The 15,376-nt window shown below is 40.9% G+C and overlaps 1 protein-coding gene, 1 long non-coding RNA gene and 1 pseudogene across 7 annotated transcripts in view; 1 reads left to right on the top strand and 2 right to left on the bottom strand.

Annotated features, from left to right (window-relative positions):
- DNER (delta/notch like EGF repeat containing) overlaps positions 1-15,376 on the top strand; it is a 312,868-nt gene that overhangs the window by 212,757 nt on the left and 84,735 nt on the right. Inside the window, exon 7 of the mRNA XM_025463331.3 lies at positions 8,566-8,679. Within this exon, the coding sequence (XP_025319116.1) occupies positions 8,566-8,679 (114 nt within the window). The remainder of the gene's footprint in view (positions 1-8,565; positions 8,680-15,376) is intronic.
- LOC112669858 (uncharacterized) overlaps positions 1-15,376 on the bottom strand; it is a 59,485-nt gene that overhangs the window by 5,820 nt on the left and 38,289 nt on the right. The window lies entirely within an intron of this gene.
- LOC118355560 (histone-lysine N-methyltransferase SUV39H2-like) lies at positions 4,222-5,321 on the bottom strand (annotated as a pseudogene).

Here is a 15,376-nt window from a genome sequence, read left to right as displayed (position 1 = left end):
GGGGGGCCACACCTGGAGCCTTGCTGGTCTAAACTGCCTGTTAAAAACTGGGAAATCAAATAATATTGGGATTTTGTTGGGCGATGTTAAAATCTGTCAATTACCCATCCGTTCATTCAAAAATATTGAGCTGTCTGCAATGTACTGGGTGTGGTGCAAGCTCTGCGATTGATAGAAATGGTTCCTGCTGCTTGGAGGAGTCTCATTCGATCATGACGACCAGCCTGGAAAGCCGGGTATTGTCATTCTCCATGATTCACCCAGGGGGCACATGAAGAGCCAAGTCAGTCCTTCGATGGGCTACCCAGCTGATCCTTGAGTGGCCATCCCAAACCTTTGACTCTGCAAGCCACTGTCCTGTCCCCTGTGTCTCTTGCTTACATGCTATATTAGATGTGGTTACTTTCTTTCTCACCTTGAGATTGATTTTCCTAATTTTGCTGGATGTCAGCTTTCTTCCGTGCTTTTCTATCGCATATTCCGATTTTAATTATATTTTATCGATTGCCTTTCACGGATGGGCCTCCTATGTCTTCCTTTCTTTGCCTTTGGTTTTTAAATCATGTTTGCATTTGTTCTGAGGTGTTTGTTTTTCCCCTGCCAGCAGATCTTACTACCTTTTTTTTTTTCTGTTAAATAACTCTTGCCTTCTGACTTTGAAATTGGATGCCTCTGAGATTCAATATCTAGATGGCCCACAGATTCCTGCTATTTATTTCTTGCTTCAGTGTGCTAATATTAGGCACTCCATCTCTGCAGCAGGGGCTTAGGCCCCAGCCCAGCTGCTCTGATCCCCAGAGGGCAGGAGCTGAGGCTGGTGGGTTCTCTCCTGGCATCAGGCTTTCAGTACAAATCCAGCAGTTTCGCCTCACTGCACAGCTGGGCTATTAAAAGACCAGGAATGTTAAAAATAGCTCCTATCCCCGCTCCCACCTTGGAAGCTTTCAGGACAGCTCTCCAAAGAAACCATTAGATTCTATCTCACCGAGTCAGAGCAACACAGAAGAATATTTTTATTTTGGTGAACATCATGCACAAAAACAGTTGTGCAGGGAAGGAGGATGTTTAGAAAAACAACTGATCCATTGCCTTATTTTTTAATAGCCTGATTCATTTAGCCAACTTTGCTTCCTTGTGATTTATCACTGAATTCTAGAAGGCTTTCCTTCATTTCAGGAGTACGGCCAGCATAGATTGTGATTTGGGGGTGCCGAGGGGTGCAGATTTTCGGTTATGTTGCTGGCAATCAAAACACACCACCAAAAAAAAAAAAAAAAAGGGCACTACCAGAATGTAGTTTCACCAAACCATTTGGATATTCACAGGGATACTTAGCCATTTCCCCCTCTATAACTGATAAATTTTAAATTATATTTTCTACTTGAATACAAAATAGTATAAAATTAAACACTCCAAGTCTACATTAGACTAAATGTAATCTGGGAATGCATCCACTGAATGGATTATTTGGTTCAGTGCGTTTCCCTAAAGGTGCCTGGTTGCCTTTACCATCTGCCAGCCTTCACTTAGGACATGCGTTTTATTTCATCCAACATCATTTCTCACGGTCAGGTGCTTTAAAAGCACTGAGCCTCCATTTAGAGTTTAGAGCTTTGCCAATTGTCCCATATGTCCTTGAGAGGCATCCTTATTATATATCCCAAGGCATAACTTTCTTATATCTTCTTTGTTGACATAGAATGTTCTCCAAAGAAGCAGTAAAACCTTTGTGATTCTCTAAGAGGAGAGATCAGTATTTTCCATAGCGGTCTGTTTATGGACCAATTATTATTTTTGTTTATTCATTGACTGTCACAATTATTAATTCCTCAGTAACTTAAAGTTTTTAGACTCAAGTCATTTATTTCAAAATGGTCTTTAACTTGTTAGAGGCTATAAATATTCCTATAGATTCTGAGTTTTAAAAATATCCTGAAGGATCTGTTTGCCTGCTTTGAAAGGATTGATTTCTGTTTAAGGGAAGATAAGAGGTGTTGGGATGTCAGTCTGAAAGACCAAAGTCTCATCGACTTATGCCAGGGTTTCTCAACTCTGGCATGAGGGACACTTTGGGCTGGGTCGTTCCTTGTTGTAGGCGACTGTCCTGTGCATTGTAGGATGTTCAGCAGCATCCCTGACTCCTACCCACTAGATGCCAGTAGCTCCACCAGGGGAATGACAATAGACAACATCTCTAGACATCACCAAGTGTTCCCCCGGGGAAAGAATTCCCCTACTGAAAAACCACCAAGGTAAGGAATTAAATCCGGGGGTGGGGAGCTGTTACAGGAGAAAATCCTGCTTTAGGTCTATTGATTTGCCACATCACAGGCACCTGTTAAAGATGCTAACACTTTTTGGAGAAGCAAGACTGAAGTTCAGAAGAGGATCACCATAACTTTCCATTCATCCAGTCTGGCTGGGGGTGGGGAGACCCTTTAGCAGGGCAATTGCCCCATTGTGGTGTCCCCATATTGGAAGTACAGATCATTGCAGAACACAAGGTGATTTTTATTTTATTTATTTTATTTTATTTAAGATTTTATTTACTTATTTATGAGAGAGATTGGGGAAAAACATGAGTGGAGGGGGAGGGGCAGAGAGAGAAGGAGAAACCCGACTGAGTAGGGAGCCCAATGTGGGGCTCGATTCCAGGACCCTGGGATCATGACCCGAGCTGAAGGCAGATGCCCAACAGACTAAACCACCCAGGTTCCCCACACGGTGGTTTTACATAGCATATTTTTGTGAGAATACATGCTTATTTATTTATTTATTTATTTCCCAATTGATGTTTTACTCTGCAGGAAAATAAAACAAAAACCAAACAAGGAATGTATTCCATTTCAGTCTTCATGATCCAAGTAAAAAAAGTTCTCATAATTCAGGTACACACTTTGGCCAACCCAAGTTTAGCTTTATCATATTTTAAAAATTCATGTATAAAAAATAAGTATCAGCTCAAAATATAGATTATTTTAAGAGCCTGCAGGAAATATAAAAATAATTAAATTTGGTGGAAATGTTAAAACTGCCTGAAATTCAGAAGATGTATTATATGAAACATTATTGTTAGGTACAACTGCACTCAGGGCTATCTTGTTTTACTATTTATGTTTAGACCAGAAGTACTCAACATGGATCTCTTAATTTACATTATTAGGAGGGGCCCTTAAAGTGCTCCATTTCCTCTGCCTGGCACTCCCCAAAACTCTCCTGGTCCCAGTGCCCCCATCCTTCAAAGCAATATAATGGGCAACCATTCAAGAATTTTAGAGCTTTTTTTGGGAAATTATTCCTTTAAGGGATTAAAATTCTTTAAGAATTACTGGTTCAGGGATCCCTGGGTGGCGCAGCGGTTTGGCGCCTGCCTTTGGCCCAGGGCGCGATCCTGGAGACCCGGGATCGAATCCCACGTCGGGCTCCCGGTGTATGGAGCCTGCTTCTCCCTCTGCCTGTGTCTCTACCTTTCTCTGCGTCTCTCATGAATAAATAAATTTTTTAAAATCTTTTTTTAAAAAGATGATAGGGGGATCCCTGGGTGGCGCAGCGGTTTAGCGCCTGCCTTTGACCCAGGGCGCAATCCTGGAGACCCGGGATCGAATCCCACCTCGGGCTCCTGGTGCATGGAGCCTGCTTCTCCCTCTGCCTATGTCTCTGCCTCTCTCTCTCTCTCTCTCTCTCTCTGTGTGTGTGACTATCATAAAAAAATATGATATCAAGCTGTATTTCAACTTTTATATTTAATTTTAGACCTTAAATTTATGATTAAAATCCAATATTTTGATAAAAGTAGAAAAATAGAATAATTCAGTATCATCTGTTTGTCTCAAATACAAGTACAGTGAGTAATAATGGGAATGACAACATAACAGAAATAGCACTTGTATATATTTGCCCAAATTGAATTAACTCTAAATTCAAGGTGTATGGCAGGTTGACTATTTGATCTCAGTGTCTTATGGTACTAGTTCAATGCTTAAACACTGAAGGACGCATTTTTCTCTATTCACACAGTATTTTTATGTACGTATATGCTCATCTATAAATAGTTTTCCCTTCACATTTAGTATCTAATCAGTAAATATGTATATTTCAAATTAATCTATGTGACCCATGTTCTTCTCTTCAGAAGCATCAGAAATACATTTGGCCAATAGTTTGAAACATGAACTGTAAATTAACATAGTATATAATCTTGACAATCTGAAAAGAGTGCCAGATACTTTTTTGAAATGTTAACATTAGAAAAAAACAAAACTACAATTGTCAGCTCTATTTCCTGAATATTCAGTTGAGGTAACCTCTGCAAGTCACAGCTCCACACTTGCACACAGTTCTGACCAACAGAATCTGAAGATATATCTCCAGAACCTTTCATTTGATAATCAAAAATGAGCTCTTCTCCAGCATTTATAGTTCTTGTGGAAAATAATGCTATTTGGGGAAGATGGGTATCAAGGTTGTCAGTGAAAACATTGAACACCTGAAGATTTGGGTCACAACTGTGGTTAACAAAATGAGAGACATTTCCATATCGGCTGCATCCCCTGTGAATTCATCAGATTCATAATCCAGATCGAAGAGATATGTGATTCCCTTGTTGTCATATAACTGCTCCCGTCTTTCAGCTTCTTTGCTTCTGATTACCTCTCCAACATATTCCATGACAAAACTCATTCTTTTAATCTTCACAAGGGTTTTTACAGCCCAGCCCAGCCATAGCCATTGCTAGTTCAAAAGATGCAACGTGAATACTTTTTTGTACAATCCTATTGGGACAATCGGGTCCACATTGATACCTCGAGTTGCATTCATAAATGGGGGTACCAGGTGGGATTTTAATTTGCTGGTTTTTATTATAAGCCAAAAGAACTCCAGCTTCAGCAGGACAGCATTTCTCAAAGAAGCAATCTGTACCTGAACAACCAAAGGTAGCTTCATTGAGTAAGCTGATTCCAGGAGCTTGTTTGTATTCATTAATATAGTAAAAGTCTGAAGGTGGGCCCTCTGAGTCAACAGTATTTTCAACAAAAATCATTCCTTTATGATTCTTTCTTCTGTTGAGTTCATCTTGCCACCTCTGCAGAGCTGTCCTCTGTTTAGCCTTCTTTACAATGTATTCAGCAATGGCATGTTTCAGAGCTTTGTTATTGTCTTTTAGAGATATTGCTTTGCCTTTCTTTACCTGAGATAAATAATTATGCTTGTCATTAGAGAACTGCTGAAGTAATAATGGGCACTTGAGATTTTGCAAAGGTTCCCAGGTATTTGTGGAATTTGGCCATCCTTTCCATTTTATAAGATAATATTCCATATCCTCGTTGCTCCTCGGCCCCAGCCACTGCCATCTTAAGGAGCTTGTATTCAAACTCACTATGTATTTATTTTGATGTGCATTAGGGAACTAGCACATTTTGCCCATGCTGTTTTGGTATTACTGCATGAGGAGAGGCTAAAACTCACTTGAAAGGTATAGTTGATTTTAGAACAAAAGCTTTAAGCAAGTTGATTCATTTGTGCTAGGAAATATTTACGTGTTAGGGATTCAGAGATTAACAAGACAGACCAAGTCCTGATTTGTAGGGAATTTGTTCTCAAAAGGAAACCAACAAAGGAAAGCATTTCAAGTAATAAATACAATGCAATGGAACTTGAAAGAACCCTGTAGGGAAAACAGGAATCTCCAGGACAAAGTCCTGCTCCCATGGCTCACCTTCTAGATGGGGAGGTAACAAGTCTATGTGTGTACTCTTGAGGAGAAGTAAGCGCTAGGTGAAGAATAAGGAAAGGCTTGAGGCCTGAGTTCTGAGCAGGTGGTTTCTGGGCAGAGACTTGACTAATGGGGGTGGGGGGTGGGGGCGGCCATGGAAGGATGTAGCATCAGAGGGAACACTTTGTGCAAGGTGGTGGTGGGACTCCAGGGCTGAAGTTTTTGATGGCCTAGAGTGACTTTCGTGCACGGGAAGATTATCTGAAACTATCTTTTGTGTTTTTTCCTTTGCAAGAATTAAATAAACATAAATCATAGTGATTCTCAAGCTCCATTAGACATCTCCATGTATATTGGCTCCTTGAGTTAAGAATACATATTGGAGTCTTGACCGGTGAGATGAAATTTGCTTTAAGATGCTCCAACGGGGAAAACATAAAAATATGAGGGTGTTAGATGAAGTTAAGTGGACAGAATGTTAATAATTGTTGAAGTTAGGTGGTCGATATGTGAGGGTTATATACTAGTCTCTCTATGTTTAAAATTGCCAAGTAAAAAATTCAAAGAAAGTGATTGTTAACATTTTCTCTAAAGAACTTTGAAGCTCACGGAATCCTGAATTCTGCTCATGTTCTTCCTGTCTGGTAGAGACCTATCCACCCCTTCTAGATGATACCTAATTGGCCTCTGGTGATTTTTCATGCTTTTGTGTGATTCTGTGGTCCCAGTTTTGGGGAGGGCAGGATTCATGACTGTATCCTGTGAGCACACCTGTCTCTAGGAAGCCACCATTTGTAATTGGTCATCTTTTTCATGAAGGTACTTTTGTAGCCTACTGTAGAAACTTTGAAAGCAGAGATTAAAAAACACACATACACACACACACAATGCTTGGTAAGCCCAAGAATAACTATGGTGTTTACTTTATAACACGTCTCTGTGTCTGTCTATATTTTCTCTTATTTTTCTTTCATGTTAAATGCATACTTGTTGAGGAGGGGATACGGGTTGCCTTAAGAATGATGATATGTTGAAGGGTTTGGTCTCAGGAGTTTGACTCCCTGTGTGGCTTTGTGCAAATTACATAAACTTCCTAGTCCTCAGTTTCCTCATTTGTAAAATGGACACGATCGCGATACTGACCTCAGGGTTTGCAGTGAGGGTGAGTTAATGTATAAAAGAAAAACAGAGTGTTCTATTATAAATATTAGCTATTATTTTTAGCCAAAAGTTATTTGTAGCACTCTTCTTAGAAACAGTTTGCTCTCCCTCGTTCTGAATTTAGAGCTGTCGTTTAAAGGTACATTAACATAATATTATCATATTAAGATATTCTGTTCTGCAGTTTTGAAATAGCTTTTTTGTTCTGGTGTTTGGATTTTTACTTTATGCAATTATTTTACTAATCTTACCATACTCACTAATAAGCTAGAATCTCCTGGACTGTTTTAAAGCATGGGGGAGAAGAGCAGAGTTGCAAATAAATGCTTCCACATTCACAATCTGTAATTTATACTAGTTTGGCAGGTAGTTGAAGCTCAGGCAAATCATCTCTCTTCTAATATCATTGATATATTTTTGCAAGTCTCAGACTCAAGTGCTAATGACAATCTTTCAAAACTAATAATTCAGAAAGACAAGGTTTTGGATACTTAATGTACATCCTAGGGAAGCTATAAAATGTTACAGCATGATTATAATTGTATAGAATACATCTGTGTGCATAAAAATTTCTGATAAGAATTATCTCCAAATTATTAAAAGTCGTCACGCAAATAGCAGAATGAAGGGCACCGCCTCTTTCTTTTGGACGTCTTGTATTTTCCAGATTTTCCTTCATAACCATTTCCCACTTTAAAATGAACATATCGGCGTGTTCCTCTTTCAAACTCGCCTTTCTGGAAAGGCTTTGTTTTCAAAGTTAATGAAGAATTTGGAATTTATTTAAAGCTTTTTGGTTGCATTCCGATAGATGGAAGACCTTATTACCCCACCGCACATGTGTGGTTATGTTACTGTCCAATGAAATCCCCACTGGAGTCTTGCTTCACGGAGAATTTACTGAGTTGAATGTGATTCAAATAAAATTAAAAATAATATATTAAGGTGCTTAACATTACGTGTGTCTCAATCTCTTTATCTTTAAAATGAGGGGACAGGGCATGGCATTCATACAGAAGGGGTCTTCCAACTGTAAAACATAAATTAACAAGATTTTATTTTATTTTATTATTTTATTTATTTATGATAGTCACACACAGAGAGAGAGAGAGAGGCAGAGACACAGGCAGAGGGAGAAGCAGGCTCCATGCACAGGGAGCCTGACGTGGGATTGGATCCCGGGTCTCCAGGATCGTGCCCCGGGCCAAAGGCAGGCGCTAAACCGCTGCGCCACCCAGGGATCCTAACAAGATTTTAATACCTAGAATTTTTCCTAATACTTTCTTTTTATAGGTATTAGGATGACCTGGGGGAAATGGCCATCTTGGTTAGGTCAAATAGAACGTTGTAGATTGTGTTTTGCCATATGTCAGAAGGAAGCTGGGATCCCTCAGTTTCAAGGGTCCTGATGAGTATTTTGAAATAAAACGCAGAGCTAATGGTGGAGAAAAGTCTCTCCTTGCAATAACGATGTTTGCAAAGGAGATGATTTTTGACCTGCGATTCTAAACTGGGAAGATTATTTCTCATTGCAAAACCCAAGAAGATCAAGGAGTGGCTGTGGGGCTCTTCAGCTCAAAGCTGCCGCTTTTGGTGGGTGGATACCAATTTTGACTCCATCAATTCCTGGGGCAATTCATTGTGGTTTTGAAGTAACACATTTTATAAAATCCCTATCTTGTTTTACTCAGGTTATACTGGAGAGCTTTGCCAATCCAAGATTGATTATTGTATCCTGGAGCCATGCAGAAATGGAGCAACATGCGTGTCTAATCTCAGTGGATTCACCTGCCAGTGTCCAGAAGGTAAATTATTGTGTAGGAATGCCTTTTGTTTTCCATTTTAAATCGTAAACTACTTTGATCAGCTTTACATTTCTGAAAAAATCCGTACAAGAGAACTTGTTCCATTTATTAAACAAAATACAAGATGATCTTTTCTTAAATTCTATGCTACAATAGCTTAGAAATTATATGTGAATATTAGACATACCTAGGAATTGCTGTGATTTTTATTCATACATTAAAAATGAATAAATATAATACAATGGATAATGATAGTAAATTTTTCCCTAAATTTCATGTTAAAATTTTCAAAATTTTGTTTCTGATACCAGTTCACATAAAAAAAAATTTCAGCATGAAGTTCACCTGCTTTTATTTTTAAATCAACTTTATAACATCTTAGAAACTTCAGGTTATCTGGGAGAGCCACGTCTTTGCAGCCGCTTTTATTTTAAACAAGTTTTACTGTTAGAGTAGTTTGCTCTGATGGAGCAGGCGGGTAATCATAGCTATCAAGCTGGTGTTCAAGGAATGATTTTGGACTCAGAGGAAGTTCTCATTTCTGCATGGAGGGATGTAATTGTAGTGATTACTTTAAACTTTTTAATGTTGTAAGAATAACCTGATATTAGAAGCATTTTTTTTTTGCCTTAAAATCAGCATGTAAGCTACTGATCCACAGAAGTGACACTGACAACTACATGAAGTACAGTGACATCCTCTGCAGAGATTAAATGTAGAGTCTGAGTACGTAAGGAAACACCCCTGCGCTCCACATTACTCTTAGCTGCCATTGGCGTAGAGCCTGCAGGGGGCCAGTTGGACAGCGTGGTGTTGCAGAAAGGCCACTGACCCCCTAGGTGACCTGAGGGCTCCGGGGTTGCCAGGAGCAGCACCTGAGATCTGCAGCACCTCCTACTCTTTAATGTTTCAAAGACCTGAACTAAAAAAGTGAATCCTGTCGCCCAGCTTCTGCTCACCTGCGCTGGGGTAGGAGCTGGGGGCTGTGGCCAGGCTACTTGTCCCTGCATCCCCTTCCCCAAGTTGGCATGTGATCCATTCACGATGTGTGTGGTTACCACTACAATGGAGTTCCATGAGCTTGATGAGCCCTGCCTTTGACCCTCCCCTTGTGTCTCTGAAGCAAATGAGAAAATTTGGAAACAGTGGAAGGGTCTAGGGCTAAGCAAGCAACAGGCACTGCACTTGCAGATGGAGCACTTTGCAGGTTTTCACAGCGTCGCTGCGCCCGGGGTTAATCGGTTGCTACCTAAGTGCCTGTAGGCTGCGTGTATGGTCACAGGTGGGCTTCAGGGTCACCCGCTGATTGACCACGGCAAATCACTAATCAGCACCCCTTCCATCCCCCGATCCTCCTAAATGTGGGCTACGATAATACTACAGACTTCACAGGGTCATGCCAGGTACAAATGGGATTTTTGTGAAAGAGCTTCGCAAACTCCAAATTGCTTATTTTTACAGCTTTGACTGCTACCAGGAAGTTAAAATGAGGCCCCAAAGGCTTGTAGTGGTAGTGACATACAAAAATCACAAACCAGAGGGGCGCCTGGGTGGCTCAGTCAGCTAAGTATCCAATTCCTGTTTCCGGCTTAGGTCATGGTCTCAGGATGGTGGGATCAAGACCCGTGTTGGGCTCCATGCTCAGCATAGAGCCTGCTGGAGATTCTCTCCCTCTCCCTCTGCCTCTCTAAAATAATAATAATAATAATAATAATAATAATAATAATAATAAATTTAAAAAGCTATCTGAGTATTTAAAAAAAACAATCACACTAGTAATAAAGGATGGCCCTTGAAGTAGATCCCAAGAGTTTTACTTTTGCCTCGTGTTTCCAGCCGATAAAGGTGGCCGAGCACTTCCTGTACGCCAGGCACTCTGCTGGGTGCTGGGGCCGAAGGGTCAGCAGAGCTGGGTTGACCCTCCCATGCTGCACACACAGATGAGTAGGTAATTACAGCAGGACGGGTCTTGAGGCTGTACAGCGGGGAGCTGGTAGGTCTGGGGGAGCTGGGACTGCTGCCCAGACGTGGAGACCCTAAATGAGGACAGGGAGGAGGATAGTAGAGTTGATGGGATCACCGAGGAGGGAAGACAGAGAGGAGGAAAGTGGGTGATGGGAGGCTGAAGTGCATGGGGCTTCATGGGGCTTTGTGGGCGGCCAGGATGGGGCATTTGATTTTCATCCTGAGGGGAAGCCAGGGCCTTAGGTCTGGAGCCTGGCTCTACTGCTTACTCACCAGCCCTGTCTCATGGGGGAGCGAGCTCAGGCTTCCATCTCTCACAGTTTCCTGGTCTGTAAAATGGGGAAATGATACTGCCCACTTAGTAGGGACAATGAGGATTACATGAGATGATGCAGGTGGGGTCCTTCGCACGGCACCAGGCTAAGTCCTTATTCCATATTAGCTGCTTCATCATGAGTGTTTTCCAATTAGCGATTACTGTTAAATCATTGATGGATATAGATTGGAGAGAGACAAGAGTGGGAATAAGGAAAAATGTTTGGGGTTTGTTGCAGAAGTCCAGAGAATGCACGTGGACTGGTCAGAGGGAAGTGTGGATTTTAGAAAGGGGTGAACTTGAGACGTCGGATGAGGAGGCCTGAGATGGGTGGGTTCTGGAGTTGGGGGGGGGGCAGGAGGGCATGTTTGTGCCCTCTGTCACTGTACGGTTGGTTGTGCTATTCATGGAGAAAAAGAAATGCAGAGGAAAGGTTTATTTTGGACATGTTGAGTTTGAGGGGCCTTGGTGACCTCCAGGTGGAGATGTCAGCTGGGCAGTTGCTCTGTGAGTCCGGCGGTTGGGGGAGAAGTCTGGGCCAAGTCCATGCACAGATGCATTAGCCCATAGGTGGCAGTTTAAATGTGGGTTTGTCTAAACGTCTGGGGGATTGTCTAGGGAACCTTCTTTTTTATCCGGTGGCTTGTCAGTTCCTCCATGGTCTCTAGATAAAGCCTAGAGGAGAAGTGATGGTCCGGAATTAAAAGGATAAAGACCAATTTGCCAGCAGTCTTTGCAAGAAGACTTTTGTCCTGAGGTTTACCTTCACTGAAGACAGACCAGGAAAAAGGGGCTTTAATTATAGTTCTGAAGGATTCGTTGCCATGTGTTGGAGCCTCTTAGCGGGAGCATATAACTGGGGAGCGGCGCCCGGGCTGGCATTTTTAAAGCAGCCCCTCCCACTGGCTTGCTCTTTGGGTGCTGGTTGTAGAAAATAATGTTTATAGAGCACTTTACTTTAAAAAGCCTGTGTCTCCAGGATCCTTCGCATTTCAGCCACACTGTGAAGACAAGTTTGGAAAGTGTCTCAAGTGCACAGAATGTTCTGGATTCTGAGCCAGCACTGGACCCTTGCTGCCTTCTTTTCTTTCCTTCCTTCCTTCCTTCCTTCCGTCCTTCCTTCCTTCCTTCCTTCCTTCCTTCCTTCCTTCCTTCCTTCCCTCCCTCCCTCCCTCCTTCCTTTCTTTCTCTTTCTTCTTTCTCTTTCTTTCTTTCTTTCTTTCTTTCTTTCTTTCTTTCTTTCTTTCTTTCTCTTTCTTTCTTTCTTTCTCTTTCTTTCTTTCTTTCTTTCTTTCTTTCTTTCTTTCTTTCTTTCTTTCTTTTCTTTCTTTCTTTCTTTCTTCTTTCTTCTTTTCTTTCTCTCCTTTTTTTTCTACATATAGGGTTGGTTTCTTTGCAAAGTCATTTGAAAGTAAAGGACAATCTGCCCCCTCATCCCCAGATAAATCAGTTTGTGTTTCCTGAGAATCAAGACATTCTCCTTTGTATCTTAGAGTGAATCTAGAAAATGATCACACCTAACAAAGTTAGTAATGATTTCCTAATATTGCTTGCTATGTGCCCCTTTTTTCATTTACTCCTTTATATGTATTAATTCTATCTGCCCTGCTTCCCTGTGTTATCTTGTAAGGGTGGGAAATACGCTACCTGTGGAGCATTTAGCTCCGTATTTTATGTTAGTAAGAGGTTCATAAAAATGTGTCAAATAAACTATGTAAGCCCACACTTAGGTACCACTCTCTATGTCTCCCAGCTCATCTGACCCTGACAGCAATCCTATGAAGCAGATGCTCTTCCAATCTTAACAGATTGGAAAACTGAGGCATAAGAGATTAAATACCCCACCTACGGATCATATAGCAAGAAATTTAAACCCGGGCAACTTGGCACTGGCCTTTTTAACCATCATCCTATACTGTCTCTAAATACATCGTTTAAAATAACTTCCATTCTGTTTATTTATTTTTAAAGATTTTGTTTATTTAAGAGAGAGAGTATGTGAGAGCATGGGCAGGAGGGGCAGAGGGTGAGGGTCAGGCAGACTCCCCGCTGAGCAGGAGCCCGACTCGAGGCTTGATCCTAGGACCCCAAGCTCATGACCTGAGTTGAAGGCAGATGCTTAACCGACTGAGCCACCCAGGTGCCCCCCGCCAACATCCTGCCTGTTTTTAAAGATGATCTTTGTAACCATAGTCATGAGTAAAATAAACGCAAAGTTTGTTGGGTTCTGAAACTTGTAAATGTCCCTGCTAAAAATTCTTAAGTCTGGGAAAAGCTAGAAAAAAATTCTTTTCACATATATATTTAAATAAATTTATATTTATAAATTTCTATTTTATAAGTACAGTAACTTTTTCTTTTTTTTTTTTACAGCAATTCCTTCCCGGTCCAGAAAGCTGATAAAACTAGGTTTTTCCCTCTGGATAGTACTTTCAACCCTGCGCAGTCACATCCTGGCTTGTTTCCATCCTTTTCATCTTCATTCCCTTCCCTTTAAGGATCCTTCTCCATCCAATCTGGACCATGTCCTGCGAGCTTGGAGTCCTTCCTGGGTATCTGTCTCTTTGACTCTCGCCTTCTTTTTAACCTCTTTCCAAAAGTTCAAAGGCAGTCAGTCCTGCGGCACAGCTTTTGCAGTGATTATCATTTAAGGGTCTGCTTTCTTGATTATCCTTTAAGTGTCTGCTTTCCTCCTACACTTAGATTTTTATCCTTCATCAACAGATTGTGTCTTCTCTCAGAATTTCTCCTCGACTTTTACTGAGTCCACATCTGTAAAAGTGCTGTTTCAGACCACGGTTACCGTGGAGGTGATAAGAAACAAAAGTCAAAATGTCACACGAGTGTTTTCTTGTCTGTACCTTGTGGAATGACGACAGCACAGAGAAGTAATTAGAAGCTGATTTTATTGCCTGTGCTATTCACTCTGTCTGCTGATACTGTCTTTGTTGGGTTTAGAATTTTGAGATCTTTAAATTTTAGACTAAATGCATTATAATTCTGAAGACGTCTAATTATATATACTTACCATCATTGCCTATTGGTATTTAAATATGTAGATTTAAGTATATGAGTATATTTAAATACATATATAAATAAAATCTGAATATGCCTGTGTGGCCATCGTCTTTGCTTCAGCATCTCAATTTTTGTTTTTCTGCTTCCGAATTTGACACAGAATACCACACAGACTAATAGGGAATAAAAAAAGAACTTAATAGAGATGAAAACATTCAGAGATGAGGCACATTTGTTGGTTCCATAGGTGTGACGATGTGCGTGGTGCAGGGCTTAGAGTCGTGTTGTGGAGAATCTAACCACTTTTCTGGCATCTACCTAGGTGTTGTGCATCCAGAGGCTGAAATGAGAATATGGGGCTTCAGGCATCTTTTTTTTTTTTTTTTTTCAGGCACTACTTTGAAAAGATATTGTCTTATCTGGTATATTTTACAGACCAGTCTATAGATACTTTCTGGTGTTACGCCTTCTGATGGGATTACAGATAAACAGAATTTGTATTAACCGCTCTTTGCACTAGGATTCTGAGGGCAAGCATTGCATCCAGGGAGGGGACTTAGTTCCTTCAGTCCTGTAACTATGAGAACACCACCCTGGAGCCCACTGTCAGACATGCAGATCTCATAACCTCCACGGGTGGATGGAGTCCTCCTCTGGTGGGAGGTCTGGAGACCCGAGTCTGGGGCTGATGAGGAGGCGGAGGAGTGGGTTGGTTATAGATGTGGATTTTTAGGGTCACATTGCTTGTGTTTGAATTCTGGACCTACTCCCTTTACAGCTCTTTGTTTCTCAGAGGCTCATTTTCCTCATTTAGAAAACAGGGATGATGTTAGGACATCCTATATGAGTTGATGTGAAGAACAAATAAAGCCCTCAGCTCTGATCATGCCAAATAGTAAATACTGCATAATATTAGCAATGATGATAATGAGGACACTGTTCAGGAAGTTAGTCATATCACCTTGGGTGAGTCATATAATTTTTTATCTCTTCCATCCATTGTTTTCCTGTTGTAAAAGGATGAAGATTGACTATTACCTTTAAGGGATCCTGTTCCTAAAAGTCTTTGATTCAAATCTGTTAGTTCAAGAGCCCTTGAATCCAGCTCATTGTTTCAAGTAATGTTTACAGAGAAACGTTTCATAACCTCTGAATGACTCTCTAAAACTTAGTGTGGGCCCCCAGGCCCCGTAGGTTAAATCTCACTGCAACAAGCTCCAAGGGTTTATCCAAACTATTTTTGTTTTTCTACATTTTATAGCCTTGAGTAATCAAGCCGTATAAATCCTTTTGTCCAACTCAAATGTCAATGGTAATGCTTTTCATCTTAAAGGGATTTACAGGCAATAGCCACATATGTCATAAAAATCATCTCCGAGATAATGTGTATTGTTCAGA

This window comes from Canis lupus, chromosome 25 (assembly GCF_003254725.2).
Source record: "Canis lupus dingo isolate Sandy chromosome 25, ASM325472v2, whole genome shotgun sequence".
In the NCBI taxonomy this organism is placed as follows: domain Eukaryota; kingdom Metazoa; phylum Chordata; class Mammalia; order Carnivora; family Canidae; genus Canis; species Canis lupus.
Note: the sequence above shows the minus strand (reverse complement) of the source record. Positions and strands in the feature narration are given on the sequence as shown.